Source organism: Vicugna pacos, chromosome 25, assembly GCF_048564905.1.
Source record: "Vicugna pacos chromosome 25, VicPac4, whole genome shotgun sequence".
Classification (NCBI taxonomy): Eukaryota; Metazoa; Chordata; class Mammalia; order Artiodactyla; family Camelidae; genus Vicugna; species Vicugna pacos.
In genome coordinates this window covers 32,792,959-32,817,528 of record NC_133011.1, presented here as the reverse complement: position 1 = coordinate 32,817,528, position 24,570 = coordinate 32,792,959, and the positions used below count along the sequence as shown (strand labels likewise).

Below are 24,570 nucleotides of genomic sequence, written 5' to 3'. Positions count from 1 at the left end.
CATTTTCAGAAGATCAAGCCCCTAGTATTTACTAGAATTCTGAATTTAATAGCATCAGTGCATGACCATCAATAATGATTTGGATAAAGCACTACCATGCACTACTCGTATTGAAAATGGCCAGAAGATGAGAAGCAAGAAATTGTTGCTTCTCTGAAAGTTTTTCTCATGTGCTCGCAGCTGGTGTTTGATGAGTTAGCTCAGAAAAGCATCCCTCGAGTGACCACAATGTAACCAGCGGGTCTGGTTCGTCCCCCACTGCTGGTCCAGGGTGCATCTTTCATCTTCACCATGTGCTCCAACGTGAAGCCACTGATGTGAGCCCAACAGGAAGTGTGACCTCATTCTGGTTCTCAGCCTCTGGTTACGCAGGCTGTTTTTGAAAGAAAACAAGAGCAGTTGTAGGCTGATTTCCCCAAGAACTGCAGGCTCTTCTATTCTAGGAAACAGTCAAAAGAACAAGAGGCCGCTGAGGACAAAACTTCTCTGCAAAATCCTGCACACGGGGGTGTGTGCAGCCACCCATTAGGAGGACGGAAAGATGGGCTTCTCCTTTCTCAAGCGCTATCTGCACCTGTTGATATTCTGACGTTATTTTCAGCTGAAGAACTGCTAAGTCCTGGATTTCCCTGCTGACTTTCGACCACAGGAAGCTTCATATTTCAGTAACTATTTTGTTATTTATCAATTGGAGGAAAAGACTGGGAACTTCCTTTGGAAGGAATACGTATGGGAAAATTATTTTTCAGAATAGATGAGCTGCTCTGACGGAACTAGGAGATAGGATCCGTCTTTTGAAAAGTTTTAGAACTGCAACTGGTTTTCAGTGTTACTAATGCTCGATTAACTATTAGTTTACCACCTGAAGCCTGTTACAGGTATTTGTAAGATGTTAACACTAAGACTTTGCTTTCTGCCATAGGATTTGTTGGCTTTAAATTAAACTTAATGATTGGGGAAATTAACATAGGTTAATGTGGGCTGGACTTATTCCTATTGTATTGGTCAAAAATCGAAAGGACAAGTGACTTACTATTATGTTATAGAGAAAACAATATTATTTTATATTCCAAACCAATAAAATCTATGAATGTGTGCTCTGATTTAGAGATCATCCAAAGAATGCCAGAAAGTTCTGACTTCTCTCAAGGTCTCTGTAAGCCAGGATCTATATTGTCTAACAGATTTTGTATCTAGCTTATTGAAATAATCAATTTGAAGCTATAGAGTTAATTTGGTTTGTTTTATTTTTTAATATATATATATTTATTGAAGTATAGTCAGTTTGAAATGCTGTGGCAATATTCTGGGTTGTTTTAACGTATGACAGCTATAAAATCAATCCATTACTAATTATCGTATTTTAAAAATGTGAGTAGAAGTGATGAATCAGAAAAGAGTTTAGTCTTACCTTACTATGCTGCTAGGATAGTGGTAAAGCTAAGTCTTAATTGTCAACAGAAAGTAGATCTATGTGATGTGTGGTGTGATCAAAGTTTACATAATTTACACGCTTGGACATGTGTTTCATTTGTAATTGAGAAAGTAAATTATATGTTCGTGAGAGCTGAGTTTTGAAATCTGCCCAGTGGTGTACTATATTTGGTGCAATGCTGCTTCTGCTGCTTAGGAACGTCCAGGCTGATAGCAACTGCAAAATACCACCAGCCCTCCCCATCACTACCTGTCAGTGGTTTGACGTGTTGGGGAAAAAGACAGACACCAATACCCTAACTTTGTTTAAAACTTGAGAGTGAGGTTGATGTGTGTTGGGTGACGAAAATACAAATATGTTTATTCAGAAGGTTCTAGAACCAAACTTTTTCCCCAATTTATTAATGAATTAATTTTTATTATTTTATTTTGATTGCAAGTCAACCTTTGTAAGTCTAGCTTTCCTGAATAAAATGTGGTTCTTATTTACACAAAGATTATTTAGATGCACTGAGCGAGACAAGGGAGCATGTAATATAAAATCATAGAGGCAGACACAAGTCATCCTCCAATCCGGTCTCCTGCCATCAGTCCCATTTATCTCTGTATTCTTTCAGTAAACAAATCTGACTAGTGCAATTAGTAGATGCCATCTGTTTTGGCATCATTTTTCTATTTTTAATACATAATCTACCTTTTTTTTATCTCTTCTGCAGAAAATCTGTGAAGCCTTCCCAAGATGTACCAAATTTCTCAACTGATGTCAACACCAGTAGCAACTAAATGTAGGAGAACTGCTATACGCAATTATCTTTTGAACGATTAGACTACTTTTAGCAATTTCCTTGCTTTGATTTTGCTGATACTCATACCATTAACCATCTGTCAGTAGCTTGTGCTTCTTAAATGCCAGTGTTCACTTTGGCAATGATTTTGACTTCATTTCTTTCCTTGAGAGAAATGTGGTATTTTTCCTTTTAGTTGGAGGGAAAAAAAAAAATCACCATTTTTTTTAGATGCCTGTGCATAAATGTGAAAGGAGATTGTTTATCAGCTACTATTAAGATGCAAAACTGTTTGTCTATAAAAAAAATACTGAATGATTTTGATAGCTACTTGCAGAAAACATGGGCGTTGTTAAAACGGTAGTGGTTTCAAGTTTCTTCCTTCCTCTTGTCATTTTCTCCCCACACCCTACTTCTAACCCTCCCTCCATGCCCATAATTTTCTCCTTCAAATCAACCAACCCAATCTGAAAGTCTAAACTCCTTTCTTTGTCTTAGGTATTAATTGTGAGTGATAGGCTCCAGTTTCACTGAGCCTGTCTGTTCGAAGTATTCACACCATTACTAAACATTATAAAATGCTGCTTCAGAATTTAGAATATTAATCAACTGCAACTTTCCCGAATTGAAATCTGTTAACCATGCTTTTGATTAAACTAGAATGAACGAACGAGTGATCTTTTTTACATTAAGAATACTCACAGGCTTAATTCATTGGGAAATCATTTATACAAAACAAAATTTTATTTTTTCCTCCACTAATGTCTTCTGCTCATTATTTCACAATAGAAGTACCTTGAAATGCACTAATGAGAGAGAATCTAAGCAGATGATTGAATGTCTCGAATTACCGAGTAACCAGCAGGTTGGGTAATTGATTTGGGTTTTCTGCAGTTTCCCACAAGATGTTTTCTTCCTCCTTTTCATGAGTCAGTTTGATGCTAATGATTTATTATTGCCTCATGCTACACTAAGAAACCTCTGAAGGAGTGTTGAGTGAGAGAAGAAACAGAAGCTAGAAGCCCCTAGATTATCTCGGCTTCCCGTGGAGGCCTGGTGACAAGCTGTGTTAGTCCTGATTCCTTGGATGGCTGCACCAGTTGGAGTCCCTGCCCAGCCTGGGACATCAGCTATTCACACCCTCTTTACAGCCGCCACTGTTTGCAATCACACGTGTTGATGAAGTGTGATGAATTGGTACCTCTCTCTCATTCGATTTTGCAGATTCTTCCCCCCGGTCTCAGAAACAAGACGCTGGAGAGCCATCTCCCACATGCATTTTCCCAAGGTATTCCATGGGGCTTTTCGCAGGAAAAATCAATCATTTCTTCTGTATGCATCGTTTTGTTGTATTCTCGGTTTTAAAATATTTGTTTCAGCTTTCATCCAGTTTTGGAACCGGAGTACCTTTTCAGTCCTGTGCACATACAGGCTAAAAACTTGCCTAAACTCATAATGGGATTTCGAGAAGAAAGGGGTGAATGTATGGGCAAATGTGAATTGTTTGTTTGGTGAGTGGAGAAACTACTGAATGCTGATGTATGGTCCCTTTTTCTCAAAACGATGCTCTCTTAAATATGCTTTTACTCTCTCACTTCACAAGAGCCATGAGATTCTATACCAAGGCACAAACTGGCCAAATGGCATACTCCACTAAAACACGTAGCATCTACCATTTTGTTCAAGTTCTGCAATGAAGTCTCTTGTCTTTTCCTTCCCTTTTTTCCCTCCGTCTGTCTGTCTTTTTTCCTTACACAGGAATCAGTTGATATTTTCTCCAGCATTTCATGAAAGGTGCCAGTGGTATGAAGGCATCATGCATCAGTACTAGACCTACCCCTGGTTGTAAATACTAGGCCTCCTGCTGCTATCAAGTGACTCAGCCAAAGATGAACAAGCAGGCCGTGTGGAAAAGGGCACGTGCTTTATAGTCCGATAGACCAGGGTTCGAATCTTAGCTCGGCCATTCACCTTTCAATTTATTTGCCCATCTGTATCTCATTTTTGTCCTGCTGTACAATGAAGATAACAATACTAAGCTTTTAGGGGATTTTGTGAAAATCAGATCAAACATGAAGTATGGGCCAGGCTTAGCAAGTTTTCCATATATAAGAATAGAATTAGTCTTTTGCTAATGTTAGTGCATGCGTTAATTGTGAATAGGCTTTTAAACTTAAAAAAAAGCATGAGTCATGACGTTGCCTTTCAACCATACAGGCATGTGATTGTTTTTCAAACCTAGGATATATACAGATTGACCCAACGAAGTAGAAAACTTCCCTGGGTACCATCTCAGGGAAGGTAACTGTGCAATCATTTGTGCATCTGACCTGAAGGAAATTGGCAAAAGCCAAAAAGATCTCTTTGACTTCATGTTCTCCCTGTAACTCATACGCGTCTGGTGGCTGGGAAGTTACGATTTATCTGTAGTGACAAGAGGAAGGATACAGCAATCGAGGGGCTATTTAAAGTAAGGGTGGGGGGTGGAGGAGACTCTGAGCTTCCAACATCCCAGATAGATTGTTTTGCAATTTTTTCCATCCAAGAAAACGGACCGATGTCAAGGATGTAGGTGTGTTGTGTGGTGAGGAAACTGATTAGGCATCAGTTTTCATCAAAGTGTTTAAAACAGAAAGAAGCACTAAATGTTCTGTAGTTCAGTGTTTTCACAGGTGAAGAGATAAAGTTCTGAAGATTAAGAGTGACATTCTCAGGGTAGCGGAAGTAATTGGCCAGCATGAATGCAAAGAGTTGGTTTTCCTTCACAGTGACTGGAAATGTGGTTTTTGTGTAACTGGATGAACTGGACAGAGATTTAAAGGACTTTTCTTATTCCCTCCTTAGTTTTCTCTCTGATTTCCTGGATGGTGACAGTTCCTTTGAATGCTGCTCCACAGACCCCCTGACAGGTTCCCACTTCACCTGTCGCCGAAGTCCCAGACTCCTCACCAATGGCTACTACATTTGGACAGAAGACAGTTTTCTCTGTGAAAAGGATGGTCACGTAACTCTGAGCCCATCCCAGGCCAGTGTTCTGTACAAGGAGAACTTAGTCAGGTGAGTAGAGAACGTCATAGAAAAGAACCTGACGTCTAATCGATACAGGAAAAAATGTGGGACGAGAGGACAGCCACATCCTAGATCCCAGCTGAGTCCCTGGGTCGTGCACTGCCAAGTGTGGACCCTTGGCTTTGTGCAAGAAAGAATTCAAGAGTGAGCCACAGTTGAGTGAAAGTAGATTTATTCAGAGAAGTACATACTCCGTAGACAGAGTGCAGGCTGTCTCAGAAGGCATGAGAAAGTCCACGAGGTGTGGGGGTCAGGTGCTCAGTTTAAAGTGAAAGCAGATACACACTCCATAGATAGAGTATAGTCCATCTCACTCAAAACAGAGAGCGGCCACGAGCCGGGTGTTGCTAGTTTTATGGGCTCGGTGACTTCATATGCTAACAAGTGGGAGGATTACTCCAACAACTGTGGGAAAGGGGCTGGGATTCCCAGGAACTGGGCCATCACCCACTTTTTTACCTTTTATGGTCAGCCTCGGAACTGTCCCGGTGCCTGTGGTAGTGCCATTTACCATGTTAATATATTACAATGAGCGTGTAATGAAGCTCAAGGTCTCCCGGAAGTCAGGTCTCCCGCCATCTTGGTGCTCATTGCTGTGTCATTCCTTGAATGGCTGTGCCCTGCTCCCTTCCCTCCTGTCTCACAACCCTTCCATTAATCATTCGTTCACTCATTTGTTCATTCAGTATCATTTATAAGGACCCCATCACTGCCCCAGACTGTGGAAGCACACAGGCTAGTAAGGGGCAGGGATGGAAGACATGAAAACAAACAAAAGTGAGGAAGCAATACAGAGGCTGGGCTGGAAGGCTGACTAGAGGGCAGTGGAGGGGAGATGGAGGGGCGCCCATTTTACTTGGAGGGGCAGGTTAAAACAAGCTTCTTAGAGATGATGGTGATTGATTTGAGTCTTGAGAGATGTCGGATGTTAGTTAAGATAGAAATAGGAAAGAGGACTTCCAGAGAGAAGGACCAGGCAGACAGCTCTGAGAGACCCTGGTTCAATTTGAAGGATGGCAAGTATATGGGTAGGGACATAGCTAAGGGAGGAAGGGATGCTTGCCAAGGCAGGAGACTAAGTCCAGAATCAGGGCTGGACGGAGAGTGCCACATTCCAGCCTCAGGAGCTCGGGCTTTATTCTGCAGGTAGAGAGGCGCCATTGACAAATGATCAGATCCATCCTTTGCAAGATAACACTGACTCCAAGGTAGAGGATGGACTGTTGTTGGGAGTGTCAATGTGTGAGGAATCAAAATCTTTTGGAAATGCAGAACAAATCACATCACCGCCATCCCCTTCCCCTCGACCTTCTTCAGTGGTCTCCCGTGCTCTTACCTTAAACTCCAACTCCTTCACATAACAGTCAAGGTTCTTCTTTATCTGCCTTCTTTTTAACTTTTCTAGCATCACTCAATATGAGACTCCTTGTTCAAACATCCCAGAGCGCCTCCCTTGTCTCCCGATTAGCCATGTGCCTCCTGGTGCTCTCAAAGCAGCCTCGGTTAACACTGTCAGAGCACATGTCCACATATCACAGTAACCGAGAGCAGAACCTACAGAGCCAGCTTGCCTGGGTTTGCACCCCAGTTATGTCACTTACTAGCTGTACGACCTCAGATAGGTTATTTAACCTCCTTGTGCCTCAGTTTCCCAATCTGAAAAATGGGGTGACAGTAATACCTACTTCACAGGGCTGTCCTGAAGATACTGTGAGTTCCTCTATGTAAATCACTAAGAAAGACACTGGGCACAGGATAAAGTCAGTGAAAGACTTAGCTGGTATCTGCATTATTTTTTGTCTCTCTTCCGTATTAGATTATGAACTTTTTATCCAAAGTTTTGTCTTTTGTCTCAGTATCTTTGACATTGATCCAAGCACCTGGTACATGCAGAATTTATGAAACTTCTATGGAATTAATGGAGGAAACAAATGAAACAAAAACAAATGAGCTTCACAGACCTGGGTTGGAGGGCTGTGGTCTGGGCATCCAGTCACATTCACTGCTTTGACCCTGAGGTGACTGCTTTTCATCACTCACCATGCTACTTCCGTTTCTCTCCAGAGTATTTAGAAAGAAAAAGAGAACCCGCCGCTCTTTTTCTTCTCTCTTCAACCTCAGTGCCTCTGAATCCTGGCTGCACGGAAGTATCTTTGGTGATGTTGACTCTTCCCCAAGTGAGGACATCTGGTTGGAGGGGGTCAGGAGACTGGACATAAACCATCACAATGCAATTGGTGAGTTCGAATCTCTTTTTGCATGGTGAAGTATCATTTCCAAATGGGCAGTAGCAACCACATCGTCCTGGACCAATGTAAAGTCCAGACACAGCAGTCACTATGATATAGAGGTTGAGCACATTTTAAATATTCACCTGCCGTCCTCTCCACGCTACTGATATGATCCAAATACACACGTCTCCACGTATGCAAAATAGCCTTATTTAAATGTATACATTATTAAGTTGATAATTCCTGGAACATATTTGCCCATTTTCCGTGGATCTTTTCTGTATGGGATATAGGTGGACAAAGGACACTGGAGTCAGGGTTCATGTCCCAGTTTGCTCACATTGTGATAGTTACTTAAGTTTGCTAAATCTCAATTTCCTCATTTTTAAAATGAAATATGTATACATAGTATAATAAAACAATACATATTTATATATGTATTCCTTTTGAAATATGTGCTATATATAATTAAATATATCATACATATTATATAATGTGCATTATGTAGTATTTATATATATATTCCTTTTGAAATATATGCTATATGTATAATTAGATATATCATCTAAGAGGCTGTTAGAGGGATTCAGGTGGAAGATGATGGTAGCCTAGACGAAGATGATAGCAGGGCGGAGCTGAGAAAGGGTAAGATTCTGGATACATTTAGAAAGTAGAGCTAACAGGATCTGCTGATGTGCGTGGGGCTTATGATACGCCAAGCACTTTACATTCTGTCCTGTCGAAATACATTTCCTTGTTTACATACATTATTTTGTCTAAACAACCCAAAGCCCCCTAAGAAGTAGATCATATTATAATACTTACTGTAATTATGATGAAATTGAACTGCAGGGTTAAGTGGCTTGCCCACATTCATTTAGTTTATAAACAGCAGAGTTGGAATTCAACCTAGGTCTGTCTAGTTTGAAAGCCCAGGCTTTGCTCTGTTGCCAGCAAGGGTGTTGCCAGCAAGGGTTTTGCCCTCCTCTCCTGCATATGCCTCACAGCCCAGGCCCAAAAAGCAAGCAAGAGGAGTCATAGAATACAATCACATAATAACTTAAAAATACAGTGGTCCTTACTTGTCTACCATTTTTCTCAACCTGCTTCCGGGGCAGAAAACTCAAATACTATATTATTTTTTGTTAAAACTTTTTGATGTGCAGTAATTATAAATTCACAAAAAGTTGAAAAAAAAATAGTGCGGAGAGCACCTTTGTGCCCCTCCCCAACATCCCCCGCTGATGAAACATAGTCAATAGTACATTATCAAAACCAGGAAGCTGACATTGACATAAGACCATTAAGATTTCACCAGTTTTTACATGCTTGTGTGTGTGTAATACTAGGTTTGTTTAAAAGATTGAACAAGTGCTTGTTAAATGAAGAAACACCTCCTTACGGAAACAAGCTGTGAACTAAACTGAGTGTGTCCCAATTCCCCACAATAACAAGGTGTATAAACAGAATAAAAAGAGGAGAAAGAGGCAGGGATGTGGCAGGGGAGCCTGGAATGGCAGACTGAAGATATTTGAGGAAACTTCTGTGCTATGCTGAGGAGTTTTGATTTTATCTAGTGTGTCAAGGATATTTTAGAAGGCTCTTAAGCAGGGCGAGGCGCAACTAGATTTGGATTTTCAAAGATGGCCTTTACAGCAACATGAAGTGAAGACTGGATGGAGAGCACCCATTGGGAGCTCAGAAGGGAGTAAAACCCACAGGCACACCAAGGACAGTGGCTCTGGAGACAGAGAGGAGGGAAGAGACTGAAACAGTGTTTTTCAAGGTAGAATTGACAGGTTGGTGACAGATCGAACATAGTAATGAAAATGCGGGGGGAATCAGAGAAAACTGGTGTGTTTAATCTGAGCAACTGCCTGACAAGTTAGGTCAGTCGCGAAGGACTGGAAGACTGTCTAGCCCAGTAACGAGGAGAATGAGCTTTTGAGCTGAAGGAACCTAAATTCAAATCCTCAGATCACCGTCTCCAATCTGAGTGTTCTTGGGGAAGTTAATTAGTAACTTGGGCCCTCCCTTTCCACATATATAAAGTAAGGAAAATAGTAGCCTATGGAATTGCTGTGAGGGTGAAATGCAGTCATTCATGAAAAGTGCAAATTAGTATAGGGACTGGTGTTCCGCTCCGTACAAATTAGCTCTAAGAAGGCCAAAAGTACCAGATTTGGGTCAGGGAAAGAAACACTAAATTCTATTTCATACGAGTGAAATTTGAGGTGCCCACAGTGAGATTCCAATGCTCACAATCGTTCTGATAAAGCCAAGGAGAAGGTGTCAGTTTAGAGCCTTAGCAGCTTTAAGTCTCTTGAAATACTTGCTACTCTCTTTTGCGTTTTAACAAATACTGTTAACAAAGAACAGGCTCAGAGCTTTCCACTACAACAGTATTTAGTTCAAATTAAATATGGTCTCATTTTCATGGCACTTGTTTTTACATTTACTTTCTCATTAGGACATTTAAATGATTGGTACAAAATTTCCTTTAAAGTGAAAGACTAAAATGAAACAAATTGAAGAAAATATTAAATGGTAGGAGTTAAGAATTCTCCAGGATATGGCAAAAATCAGGAGAATGATGCTTGGATGCCTAATGTTTGGGAATCACTGTTCTAAAGGCAGAGTTTCACATATTTGGAAATTAACATCTAGCTTTCCCATAGTTCCCTCTTAGAAATATGTCCAAACAATCTTAGAGCAATTGGACCATGGCAGCACTGCACGTGCATGAGGTATCTTGTTAAAATTCTCATGGTTTCCAAATATCTTCTAAATATAACGAATCAAACCACCCTCCTCCAAATCAGTAATTAGTCAGCCCGGGTGCACACAGGACTTTGAAATCTCTCGTCTCTGCTGTCAACTGTAATCAAATCTTGCCCAGACTTCTTGTTTTCCAGATTTACCCAAAGCCCCGTGACTTTTATCAGCAATTTATTTTTCTCTGGAAACGTTGCCTAGTTAGAAGACTCAAGAAGAATTCAAAATTAAGTTGTCTGGCTGGCTCTTTTCTCTCTGGGCAATGGATGCAATCAAAACTTACTTCCCCTGATTTTCTTTTGCTTCATTTTTTCCAGGCTAAAAAGGATCTTTTTGTTGTGCTTGTTGCGTGTTTCGCGTATCCTTAGTTCACCCCTTCCACAGCTGTGTCCAGACACCTTTCCTCGTTAGTTGCAATTCATTCTTAAGCATGGCATTTTATAGCTCCCCAGACCTCAATACTGCAATTTGGGATGCATTCCCAGAGCCTGTGAGTCATATCGACAGAGGATACAGGATTCGTGCAGGGAGGAATAATCAGGACTTCCCGCTCTGTTTCTGCCAGTCTCAAGAAAGAAAAGCAAGATGACCCCCGACAAGGCACCCCAGCCTGAGGTCTGTGGTTTTCTCTAGCTCTGGTGCCTCTCCCATAAATATCTTTGATGGCAACATCTGTATATGGCTTTGCATTTCCCTCTATAGCCAACAATGATGCCCAGTTTTACATGCAAGGATATGGAAGTGTGCCTGGAAGAAACAGAACTATCCTTTTAAAACAGAAGTCAACTGCACTGAATTTAAATAAATCAGGAGAAACAGAATGAGATTAATATCGTCAAGTAAAATGCCATTTTCTGCATTATGATCCTTTTATTTATAATTAATGTTATAGGAAAAAAAATTCAGTTAGGGAAAGTGTGAATTGGGGGCAGATCTTGTCTTTTCAGGGATGAAAATCCCTTGATCATGTTTTAATGTGAAGTTTTTTTTGTGCTTTCTCTTTCTAATGCCATCTCATCTTTTAGAAAATTCTGTGTAATATTTCCAGTGTTTTACATGAGATGCGTTTTTAATTTCATCTAACTCACAGTGGCAAATCTAAGTCCAGCGGAGCAGCCCTGAGCACAGGAATATTTTCACTCTGGTCACAGCCTCATCCACATCTCCCCAGATCTTAATTAAGTGCCACTCATGAATACATACTTAGCCACGAACGTTCCCAGTTCCCTCCCATTCCCACATTAATTTGACCACATAGCTTCCCCTCTTTTTTTGAACAGCTTTTTTAAAGGTATAATTGATACACACAGAATTGTACATATTTAATGTGTACAATTTGATGAATCTGAACATAGGTCCACCCCCCGTGATACCATCACCACAGTCAATAGACATCCAACACTCCCCAGAGTTTCCCTGTGTCCCTTTGCAGAGTTTTTTGGGTTTTGTGGGGGTTTTGTGGTCTGTATTTTGTAGTAAGATCTATCCTTTTGACACATTGTGAAGCACATGAAATACCATATTGGTAGCTACACCCACCGAGTTCAGCGGGTCTCTAGACCTTATTCATCCAGCATAACTGAAACCTTACACCTGTTGAACAACTCCCCGTATTCCACTTCCCCCCAGCCCCTGGTAACCACCACTCTATTCTCTGCTTCTATGAGGTTGACTGTTTTCGGTGCCTCATGTGTAAGTGAAATTACGCAGTATTTGTCTTTCTATGACTGGCTTATTTCATTTAGCATGACACCCTCCTGGTTTATTCACAGTATCCCCAACAGCAGAACTTTCCTTATTCATGCGCCTATGAGTAAACACTTGGGTTGTTTCCGTAGCTTGGCTATTGTGAATAGTGCTCCTGTGAACCAGGTCCAGGACCTCCTCTGCAGCGTGGTCACTACTGGGTGCTCTGCAGGTTTCCCCTTCTGCCATTTCCTTTTCTTATGGCAACCAGCAGGGATGCTTCTGCAGCGTGCTTTTTCAAGAGGCAGCAAATTGTGGGTGGGATGGTGGGAGGCAGCCTGCAGCGCTGGCAGGAATCCCATGTCCAAAAGCACCAGCTCGTTGGCTCAGTATCCAGGGCTGTCCTGTGCATTATAGGATGCACAGCAACGTCCCTGGGCTCTGTTCCCTTAGATGCCAGTACCACCCCGTCCCTTCTCTCCTGCTCAAGTTGCGACAACCAAAAATGTCTCCAGACCCTGTCAAATGTCCCCTGGGGAGAGAAATTACCTCTCGTTCAGAAGCAGTGTTATATGAAGATCCCAAGAGTCTCTTGGATTTCCACCGTCACTCCCAGCTCCTGGAACAGGGCTGGGAATCTCTCAAATCTCTCACTGCTGGGTGAGCATTTCAGCACACAAAGCATCTCATGTTACACCCATGCCCACCAGATAAATCTTAGCTCCTGAGTGTGACCCATGAGGCTCTTCCTGATTTGACCCCTGCTTAGCAGTCTGGCCAGAATCATTTTCCAGGGGCCCCCTGACTCACAGGCTCCTGTCTGGCCACAAAGGAGAAGTCACTGTACTGGGAACGCAGCATGTTGATGGTGAAACAGGTTGAGGTCTTTCCTTCTCCTCTTCTTCCCCATCCTCCTCCTCCTCCTCTGTCTGTGTCTGCCTGGACTGCCCTCTTCCTGCTGTCTCTCTGCAAGAACTCCTCCTCACCCTTCAAGTGTCCACTGAAGCACTGCCTCCTTTGGATTCCCCTTGACAAGCTCAGACACTCCCTCCTGGGCTCCATCTGGACACCTTCTGCTGGGCTTCAGCTGAGCGATGACCTCACCGCCTTCTAACTGTGGGCTTGTAGGCCAGTCCCTCTCCAACCACGAGTAGGGCGCAGCAGTATGTACCTTGACTTCCTACTCCCAGCCCCTTGAGCAGTGCGATGCACGCAGCTGCACAATAACTCTGCGCTGAATGCGTCAGTGGATCCGCCCGCCCCACGCCCATGAAGCTTTTGCCTTCTCTACCCATGAGCCTTTTCCTGAACCCCTCTGGCTTGACATCTTCTCTGGGGATGTCGCCTCTGGACGGTCAGTCCCTCCTCTCAGCTGATACCTTCCCTCAGTCATCTTATGCCCCAGACATCCATGAAAATACAGGTTAGGAAAACAGTCTGTCTGCAAGTTCACTTCCAATTCTCTGCCCTTGTTGGGATTATTGCTATGATTGTTAGAGTTACTGAAAATACACACACACACACACACACACACACATGCTGGATTCTTCTGCTTTTCCAGGAGGTGATTTTGACTGTTCTCTGACTGATGACTGGGAGTCGGAGAAGCCAAACGCCGAGTCTGTGAAAACCTCCTTTTCTGGCCTCGTTACATCTCAGACTCCCAGAGAAAATTCCCGTAACTCGTGTCTGCAGTCCCAGTTGATGGCTTCTGACCAGGAGAACATTTGGGATTATTCAAGTGAGTGATTTTTTTAATCTTTGCCACACCCAAATAATTCTTCGTTTCAGGTCCTACTATGGGTGAATTAGAGATGACTAGCACACCCTTAGGTGCTGGTATCAGCCTGGCGGGGAGGGGAGGACCTCAGGCACTGCCAGTGCCTATGTGATGTGTCTGCAGTGGAGGCGAATGATTTAAAGATTGCATCTTAGAAGCACCAGAAGGACTGGACTTGTGGTGTTTTATTGATTCTTTTTAAAAACCCTGAAGACATTTGGCAAAATGTTAAGCTTTGCTGAGGCTGAGTCGTGCACACACAGGTTCTGCTACCATTGCCTGCATACTTAGCTGGGCACTTGACATATTCTAGAAGAAGAACATTAAGGAAAGAAAGAAAAGAACATCCTTTAATGCTTTGCCCCTGGCAAGAAAAGTCAAAGGATATAAAGGTATTCGCATTTCCCGTCAGCAGTAAATCTGGAATAAATTCAATAAGCATCTCCCTTAATCTCTGGCTTGCTAACATCAGATTCACCACGTTTGCACAGAGCCTGCAGCAAGGCTCTCCCAGCAGCTTGCCAAGGTTCAAAGCCCAGGTCCCGCTTGTTCGCTGTAACGCAGAAGCAGTTTACCCAACTTTCTAAAACTTCACATTTTCCTCTGTAAATGGAAATAATCATAGTTCCTACCTTGTAAATGACTAAAATAATCCGTGTAAAGCACTTAGCATCGTGTGTCATGTATACTAAGTCTCAGAAAAGTGAGGTTATGATTATATAAGACTGAGGTTAAACGGAAAAATAATATCTTCTCTCTATTTGCCTTCCCTACTTCATGAATATTTACTTCTGCTCCCAAAATCCAATATGCCCTGCTTCATTTGGTTCCGGTTGCAGCTATTAGCTAAGTGTTAAGGGTTTTTTTTAAGTTCCCTTTCCAGATACTGGGATGACCGAGAAATCAGTCTTTATTGTTTAGACAGTTTCCAGGTGATCCACACCTACTAAGGTTCCATAGCCACCTCCTCCAGGGAGTCCACCCTGTTTTGGGGGGAAGGGGTATTAAGTGACCCCAACTTGTGTCCCTCCAGCTCTCAGGACTCCCCTCTCTCATGCCCATTTCCTGCACTACTGTTCTTGCGTGTTTACTTTTGTGTCTTACCCATCAGGCTACCAGCTCTTTGCGGGTAGGCACTATGTCTTAGTCATCTGTAGCTTCCGAACTGCCCACGCAGTCCCTGGCACACGGCAGGAGCTCCATGACTGTGGTGGACCAATTCAGGGTGCCATCTCCATTTTATAGATAAGAATACTCAGGTTCAGACAGGTCCTGGAAGCCTTTGTACATGTTCTTTGCTGTGTCTGGAATGTCTCCCACTGGCAATACCTGGAAGACCCTTCCTCCTTCGAGGTCTGGTTCAGATGAGATCACCTCTGTGGGGCCTTCTCTGTCCCCTTCTGGCTGGTGGAGGTAGCACTTGGCTTCCCTGAGATGCCACAGAACCTAGCACTATGTGTCTCTCTATTGGAACCATCTTCCTTTGCCTCACTGGGCTATAAAGCCCTGATTGGACAAAGTTTCCATTTGACTCTATTTAATCTCTTTCACAGATAGGTTTTGAGTGCATAGTCTGTTCCAGGTGATGCCCCATGTGCTAAGGATACAGGCATACAAGGCATCATCTTTATCAGTCAGGGCTCTTTGAGATCCAATGAATGGACACTCAACTCAAAATGGATTAATCGGTAATTGAATGTATTGGTTTGTATTAATGAAACTTCCAGGCAAAGATTTCAGATTTCTGTTGGTCTCCACAAGTCTGTTCTCCTCTATCTCAGCTTTACTCTTTAAAAGGCTGTTATCATGCTGGCTCTGTGCCTACAACGTCCCATGTTCAAGTTCAGTAGAAAGAGATTATAACCTTCTCGAGTTACGACAAGAAATCCAGTTTCTTTGATTCTGGAAGGGCCTCATTTACATGATGAAACCAATCCCTTTGTCAGTAAGTATGTGATGCTCCAAATGTCTTGGAGTGGATCACGGGTTGGGAGGGAAGTCAGTGCATCCATGTGAACCATGTGCCAAGAGAGGGGATAGGGGACTTCCCAAGGAAAACATGGGCACTGCCACCAAAGAGCAGCACATAGGTGTGGGCGATTCTCAGGTCTGGAGGCAAAACACAGAGAAACAGAACAGCAATTTTAATTCAGTGTGAAAAGACTGTTGACAGGACATGCAGGAGGCATAATGCGATGACAAAGATAAAAAAGCAAAGCACCACAGGGGAGTTAAAGGCATCAAGGAAGGCTTCCTGAAGGAGGTTTCATTTGCGCCAAGCCAAAGTAAATGACTACTGGATGACCGCAGAAGGAACAAATCAATGAACACCTTGTCCACAATCACACAACGCATATCTTCGTAGAACTTGAACTTAAACCCAGTCGTCCTTCAGTCTTCAAGTCTAGTGATCTTTGTGGTTTGTCAAGCTAGACTTGTTTCTGTGAGAAAATGTGTTCCAAATTCCACATGAAATCAGAGCAGGCCTAAAACAGAAACACATTTTAGAAGGGTGGTTGAGTATTCAGTTGAAGCCACAATAACTTACTTAAGTCACAGTATGTATGAAATACTGTACATTTGCAGTGACATCATTCACACCTGCTATATTTTGCCCTGTCAATCTCCAGTATTCTGCCCACATGATGGACTAAGTAGGTTTTTGTTAGCTGACTCAATCTCCATTCACAGCATAAATAACAAAAAGAAATACATTCATAGCACAAATTAATTGCAAGTTTTAAACGACTGTTGCAGAATTAAGCTTTTGAAGCATTTGGCAGAAATTAAGCTGAGGTTCGTTATTTTTTCCTTTAGATCTTGATGTGGTAGGCCTTAAATCAGCTCTGCTTTCTTTTAGGGGATTAGAATCACACTCAGGGTCACAGGGTTTAATTCTTCTGTTTATAACTGCTGAAGGATCTGCAGTCATTTCCACTGTGGCTTGATAGCAGTGAAATATTTTACAATAGCAAAGAGTTTTGTAAGGACAAATAGTTCAGAATATGTCTTCTCATTTTTGCCCTTTAGAGACTCCCACTATGGCAAGATGCAGTTCTCTCTTCCTGCTCCATCTCAGGCCAAACATGATGTTCTGGCTAGATTTGGTTAATCAGTCTTGGCTCTGGCACTTCGGAGCTGTGTGACGTTGGACGAATTTCATCATTTGAAATTGGATCTTCTCGTTTGCAGAACTGTGATAATTGTTCCTACCTCACCATTTTGTTGTGTTGATTAAATGAACTGTTGTATGAAAGCTCTTTGTGAATTATAAGACACTCTACAAATTTTAGGCATTAATATCATCATTATCATCATCACAGTTGGATTTCTGCCATTAGCATAAATTCTACAAAGTGTTTCCACAACATTTTAAGTAAAAGGCAAGTCCCAAACAGTTTATGTAACATAATCATTTATTTTGTAGTGATAGAAAAAAAACTTACAATTTTCAGAAAATGTTTAGTGAATGGTCCTGTACAACATTTGAAAATTTTATCTTAAGCTGACATACATTTGAAAAACCATTTCTGGGGGTGAATTAAAAAAGGTTTCAGTATGATTTTGTTATTCTGAGATGATTTCATCAGCAATGATTTCTAATTCATTTATTTTTATTTTTCCTATTAGAAACCAGTTTGTTACGAGAGGTTTCCTTCCATGCAATCCTGCTCGCTGCATGCTTAATCATTTCTGCCTGTGCGAGGTAATTCAGATTTTATGTTCATCCAGTGATGTTTCATAATTAATGAAGCTGTAATTGATGATGATTTCCTTACCTATTCCACAAAGCATTTTAGGGAGCTTTGTGGTTAAGATTTGTTCATTTGTCCACTGCGTATTTATCTGTCACCTCCCTCCTCCCGATGTCTCACAGAGCATACAAAAGACAGCAGATCATGGTAGAAATTGGATTTTACCATGTAACATCCTTTGTTTAAATCCTCAGGGACTCCCTCTTACAGATATGGTCTAACTAACCGTGCTTGGAGTTCAAAGGCACATGAAGTCCCCAACAGGATGCCATCTGTCCCACTATATTTTTATATCTTCACATGAAATGTCTTCTCAAGGAAGACATCCGCTCATGCCTGATGCCGGGCGTGTTTCTGTTCTACCCTCTGTCCAGCATGTGCCTCCTATGCTTTTCCTGCCCAGGTCTCCAGGGCGGTGATCGCGTCCCTTCTGTGCTAAGCTTGTTTGTGCCTCAGGGCGTTTGCTGTTTATTCCGCCCAGGACAGTTTTTTTTTTTTCTGGAGAAACAATAACACGTGCTCTGACTTCTTTCTGACATCTGTTTAAGTGTCGCATCATCAGAGAGCCCTCCCCTGACAAGCCTGTATAAACAGAGTACCACTCTCTGTCACACCCATCTCACGTCTCACTTGGCTTTTGTTCAGAGCACTTATCACCGCCTGACCTATTAGATGTTCACTTGTTTAAATGTTAATGATCTAGCTCTCCCCACAAGACTGTGAGCTCCCTAAGAATGGAGGCATGGTGCTAGGGGCTCATCAATGCCTGTTGGACCAGTGAAACAGGGATGAATGGTACACTTCTGGGGTCTGTGAGGTCCTTGTACTCCAGTCAATAAATGCTGCTTGCTCTCAACCCCACACCAACTGGGGAACTTGTATTTTTAATACAAAGTCCTGGATCCCATCCCTTGAGATGCTAATTAAGATCTAGTGAGAATCCGTACTTTAAAATAGCTTCTCGGATAATTAAGAGGTTTGAGAAGTATTTATAGATCATAATGGGACCAAAAGAACAAAAAAAGGGGGAGGGAGTCCTGTAGTTAAAAATAAGTTTGAAAAATTCTGCATTGTGTATCCCAAATTGGGGGATCACAACATGGATTAGCATAATAAAGGCTCTGGGAAATGATGTGGTGGAGAAGCCTGGTTAACTGTTTAACTTAGCTTTTCCTAAACTGAGTTGATCATGGGACCTTTTCTTTATTTCCCAGGACTATTAAGGAAATGTTCCTCTTAGGTTAATTTATGTAGAAACTACCCCCTCAAGAGGAGAGCTTGACTCCCCATTCCTTAAGTGTGAGTTGTATTTATAAACTTGCTTCCAAGAAGCAGTGTTTGGAAAGAGGGGGAAAAGGAAACTTCACAGCTGAGAAACCTGACGGACACTACCTCAAGCGGTCAAGGTCGACATCAACAGAGACAGGTCTGGAAGGATATTAGTCAGATTTTAATAAATGGCTGCTTCAGGGTGGTAGGAGCTTTTGATGACACTTTCCTTTCTCCTTTGTATTTATTTGTAACCTCTGTCAAAATGGTTCATATTTTGAGTACAAAAACAATAAAGATATTATTCTTTAAAAAGAAAAACACAATCCACACTGTGATACACTCTTCCATCAGACTGACAAAACCCCAAACTTCAACACGTTCGTTTGTCAAAGTTATGGAGCAGCAGGCGTACAGATTTGTTTCCTAGAACTTTATACTTTCGTGGTTTACATTTCAGTCTGTGACTCATTTCGAGTTAAAATTTGTGTTCAGGTGTGATGTCCAGGTGGGGGTTTGTTCTGCATGTGTCTATGTGATTGTTTTGACACCACTTGTTGAAAAGACTCTCCTTCTCCCATTGGGCGGCTTTTACACCTGTTACAAGTCACCTAGCTGTATCTGTATGACGCGGTTCTGGGCTTTCTATTCTCTTCCGTTGATCTATATTTCTAACCTTCTGCCAATACTACACTATCTCTATTAATGCAGTTTTATAGTAAATCCTAAAATCACGCGTCTGTAGTAAGTCTATAAAAACATCTCTTGTGTTGGAAATGCACAGTTAGTTGGCGGAACCTGAGCAGTCCTGTTGTTTCAGATGGTTTCTTGGAGGAATACTAGCCAGTGTCTTCACGTGCTCCTTGGTGGTAACTATTGCTTGTAAGTAGCTGTTTCCCCAATGACTACTCTGATTCCTATTATTTCATTCCAGTTTTGTTCACTTTAAAATATTTTCTCTTTCTCCGTCAAGATGTTGTCAAGTCGTCATTTCTCAGCCTTGCCAACTATTTCAAAGCCATCACTTGCGCTTGGTAAGTGTTGCCTGGGTTTTCATCATCTGGACGAAGATGACCATAATCTGATACCTGAGAATGCTGTCTGCTGAGCAATGGGTGGCAATGATTATGCACAGGGAAGGTCCTGATCGTTTGTCCTGCAGAATACTTTCTGTTGCCACTGAGATCTAATAGTAGTATCATCCCATATCCTAAATTCTTACACCAACATAGATAGAATTAATTTTTAAGGCAGCAAGACTTAGGAAATAACATAAATTTTAAATTTTTAAATAGTTTTTAAAGGATTCATAGACTGTTCTTCATAAACACCTCTTAGTAAGAGGACTTTACCTTAGAGTTTCCCAAAGAGCTGGCAAACTGCCTGTGAAGTGATCTTAGTTACAAACCGTGATTTCTCCACCATCTCTCACCTACTTAATGATCCCGCTGTATGCTGACTGCTGTAGTTCAGCGTATTTCAAAGGGTTACTGGGGTCTGGGTGAGATGCTCCCAGAATCTCAAACAGCCTGTAAAGCACCATCTCATTGCAGGACGGACTGTGTTCATTACTGTCACTTCAATATGGCTGCCAGAGGCCAATTCCCAGAGCCTGGAGGCTGAAGTCTATAATTCAGATCAGTTTACTGGCCTTCACTTTTGACAGTCTGTGGCCCCGTTTATGAAATTTTTGTGTTAATTCTGAAATCACAGTGGGATGTGTGAAGATTTGTTTTGTTTTGGACTCCAGCCAGTATTGATTTGCTGATGCTCTAAGCCGCGTTCCCCTTCATTGCCTGGCATTCCAGGTTTCTGGGGACAGGCATCAGTATTGTTAAGTTTTGTTTAACCTGATAGTTAGAATATTGGGCCCTGAGGTCACCTGAGAAATCCTTAGTCATTAGCCCTTGAAAATCAATGACGTTTGTTTAAAGCTCTTCTGAGATACTCACTTATCTCTCTAGCATCAGGTCTGTGCACAGTCCCCTCACACAACATCAACTGCAAGGTTTGCACGTGTACTCAGCTGCTCAGGCTGAGATGTTGCACCAGTCAGGACTGGACTAACCGATAACGTATGAACAAAAGACTTTCAACCAAAGAGTCATTGTGTAACCCAACTTTCAAAAGTGTCAGGTGGTGTGAATTGAGTAAATCCATTTTGGGGGGGTTTAAGATGAACATGTACAATTAATCAGAAACACAAATATCACCTTTTCAGGCTGCTCTGTAATGAGGGCAGAGCTTCTCAAAGCGTGGCATGGGGACATCCGCTCTAGAATCAACAGGAGAGCTTGTTTGAAAAGCAGACTTGTGGGTCCCGATTCCAGAATTTCTGAATCCAAATTTTCTGAGTGGGTCTTTATTTTTTAACATCCTCTCCAGGTGATTCTTTGCACGTTAACGCTGAGAATCTTAGAAAGATGGTTTGTAAAACCGTTACCCCTTGATTTCTAAAGTGGCATCATTTAACCCACTAAATCTTTATTGAGAACTTAGAAGCTCTGTGCTGCACCAGGGGGCCAGTTCCGTCCAGCAGGTGTTTATGGCATCTCTACCAAGGGTCAGATGCTGTCATTAAGTGCCAGGGTTACGATGCCAAGGCCTTGAGATTTCAGAGTCTAATTAGAGGGACATGTAAAAGGCAGAGTGAAGTTGCATTGTAGTATGATAAGTGCAATATAGGAACACAAGGAATGCGGTTTTGCCAGACCAAGACAGGTAAGGAGGGCGGGCAGGGAGGGCTTGCTGGAAAAGCCAGTATCTAACCTGCACGGATTATGTCATCTGTTGCTTTATGGGCACCTCCCACTGTTCTGTGCGCCCTGTTTGTTCTCTCCTGGAAGAAATTAGATCAAGACCAGGATGATATTTCCATCCTAAACACTCACGTACAGCCTCATTTATGAAATAAGACCGCTTCTTTGATTACTTGTATATATACTTCAATTTGTTTTTCTCTCATTCCCTCTCCATTTTTTTCCTATTTCCTGCCCTCCTGAACTCATATACTCACACCCTTGCGTTCAAGATCTATGAAAGCAAGAACTATTGACTTCATTTCTGTATCCATCTCAATGCCTTGAAAATAGTATGTACTCCCTAAATATTCATTGAATGTATTTGCCGTATCATTTCTTAAAGTACTTCCTTTTTAAAAAAACAACTATATTGTGGTATAGTAAACTACACATATTTCAGATGTACCATTTGATGAATTTTGATAGATGTTTCCTGTGAAATCACCACCACAATTAGGATACCTAACGTTTCCACCACTCCCACCAAGAGGTACAAATTTCAAACCCCTAATTTAGGGGGGAGAGTATTGTTCAGTGGTAGAGTGCAGGCCTAGCATGCATAAGGTCCTGGGTTCAAGCTCTAGTACCTTCATTAAATAAATAGATGAATAAACATAATTACCTCTCCCCAAAAAAGATTGATTTTAAAAAATAATTTAAACTAAATTTAAAATTTTTTAAAGAATAAAAAATACTAAAGTACGTCCTTTATATCAAGGGGTCTGGTCCTGTACATTAAAGATTTTGCAACTTTCTTCCTCATGTATAAACATATCCAGAAACCAATAAGCCAAAGGCATGGTTATTAACATCGTATCAGTCGTGACCCATATGTCTCCCCCCACAGTCAAGGAAGGGAATCCAAGGGAGAGGAGGACACGCCCTGAGTTCAGCTCAGCAGACATTTGGGAGCAGCCCTCCCACCCCTGTCCTGCACAGCACGTGGTTAGATTAGATAAGACGCCCCTTACTTTTCAAGTCACATCCCTCTCATATCATAATGCAATTCTTATTCAACTGCTTTCTTGGTTAAATTTAAAGACTATGAGTTTGGGGACTGTCTATACTGCTCACCACTGGCTGGAAGATCCGTTTCACATGCAGGTCATCAGAGGTATCCCATGTTGCCAATAATGTGTTAGCATCAGAAAAGTCCGTGTTGCACATGTGTGACATCATAGTAGCAAGATGGGTAGCATCTGTTCTCACTACCTTTTAAAAAATTTTTGTTTATTTCTTGTAGGGGGACGCAATTAGGTCTATTTACCTCTCTATTTTTAGAGGAGGCACCAGGGATTGAACCCAGGACCTCACGCATGATAAGCACGTGCTGTACCACTTGAGCTATACCCTCCCCCTCCCACCGTTCTCTCTACTTTTATATGCAGGAACGTATGTTTATATAGTTGGTGAAAGAATGAACAACTTTAGGGAGTAGAGATTCGGGGAAAAACCATTTGTTGCCCAATAGGGATTTCTGTTCTAGACAGAGTAGGGAAGGAAAAAAATCAACATAAAATGCTATTAACTAAGTACCAAGCTGGGATTGGAGCAAAATCGCCTATAGCCTGTTAGAGGGACAGGAGAGAACTAAGAACTGGTGGGGGTAAAAAAAAAAAAGTTACTCTAATTTAGGGCTCCACTTTCGCTTATATATGTGCGTATGTGCACACATACATGCACACGTAATTCAAATAGATTCTGCATTTCTGTGTATGTGGATGAATTAAGCATTTCTTTTCTCCTTTCTCTGGTCTAGGTTTGCCAGAATTTGACAGCCATTCAAGAATGCCTCTGATGAGTGTTTCAGTCTGAATGCCCAGAAATTGTCCTATTTGTAGCCCACTTGGGATCAACTGTTCTGTTGGAAGTGATTGAACAACTGGATAATTGAGAAAAAAATTTTAATTTGGTTATTTGTTTTTTAAAAAGAAAATCTCAGTTTTGCCCTCACAATTATAATATGCTCATAAAAATAGTACTAACTTGTCTTTCCTTGGCAAATAGTGATTGAAAGGGGGAGGACTGGGAAATGTGACAGAGGAAAAAACCCACCTGGATAAATGGTCTCCTCTTATACTTTAAGGCAGTGGTTTTCAAACATTAATTTTCCTTAGAGAATTCTGTGCGGCGCTTATAACAATGCAGATTCCTGGGCCGGCCGGCCTGTACCTATTTCTTGCTGAATGGCTGTAATTGAACAATGAAAGGGAATTTACATAATCAACACCAACCAGAAAGTAAACAAACGCAGTCTGTACATAAATTATAATGTAGGAAAAGTTTGCTGTTCTCCCCAAGGAGGGGCTCACTAGGAGGTGGTAATGGTATGCTGGCTGAAGAGAAGCAGCAGGAGAGAATCACTCTTTAGAAAGTACGTTCTTCTTTTGAACCAGTTTTTTTTGTTGCTGTTATTTTCACCAAGTTTTCAATCATCTTGAGACTTATGATTACCTTTTACTCAAATTGCGGTTAAAATAAAGATACAACACAGAAAAAGTTCCCTAGGGACAGAATAAAGGCAAAACACCACAGTGCTTTGAAACACATAAAAGTAGAACTGTTGCACAACTGACTGAAGGATGGTAGAAGGGGCTGATTTTCTATCCCTCTTGCTTAGCATGTGCTCCCAAAGCAAATGTGGCCTGTGATTCAAATTTGTTCTGTATGATATTCTCTAGCTAGAACTTGTGTGGAGAAAATTGTCTTTGCTTAAAATGGTAATGTCAAAATACCACTTTTTATATCAATTGTATTTAGTGCATTTTTGGTTGAAAAAAGTATTAGACTAATAAATAAATAGAGTCATCAATAACTGGGTTTGGTCAAATACTAGTTTATGTCTTGCTGTGAAAGCATTTTTTGGCTGTAATTAACATTTACAATCAATTGAATGTAAGTAAAGCAGAGTACCCTCCATCATGTGCGTGGGTTTTGTCCAATCAGTTGAAGGCCTTAAGAGAAAAGACGGAAGTTTCCTAAGGA

At 41.6% G+C, this 24,570-nt stretch overlaps 1 protein-coding gene across 4 annotated transcripts in view; it reads left to right on the top strand.

Annotated features, from left to right (window-relative positions):
* TMEM71 (transmembrane protein 71) overlaps nt 1-23,668 on the top strand; it is a 35,232-nt gene extending 11,564 nt beyond the window's left edge. For 2 of the 4 annotated variants that reach the window (XM_072949397.1, XM_072949398.1), the window contains 9 exons: nt 2,151-2,219; nt 3,444-3,507; nt 5,064-5,276; nt 7,353-7,525; nt 13,542-13,721; nt 17,391-17,466; nt 19,605-19,666; nt 19,758-19,818; nt 23,345-23,668. In XM_072949397.1, the coding sequence (XP_072805498.1) occupies nt 2,174-2,219; nt 3,444-3,507; nt 5,064-5,276; nt 7,353-7,525; nt 13,542-13,721; nt 17,391-17,466; nt 19,605-19,666; nt 19,758-19,818; nt 23,345-23,360 (891 nt within the window). In that variant the 5' untranslated portion in view covers nt 2,151-2,173 and the 3' untranslated portion in view covers nt 23,361-23,668. Of the gene's footprint in view, nt 1-390; nt 666-2,150; nt 2,220-3,443; nt 3,508-5,063; nt 5,277-7,352; nt 7,526-13,541; nt 13,722-17,390; nt 17,467-18,729; nt 18,781-19,604; nt 19,667-19,757; nt 19,819-23,344 lie in introns of those variants that run through there. The other 2 variants (XM_015242412.3, XM_072949399.1) reach the window with 2 other exon arrangements.
* Nucleotides 23,669-24,570: the final 902 nt, after the last annotated feature.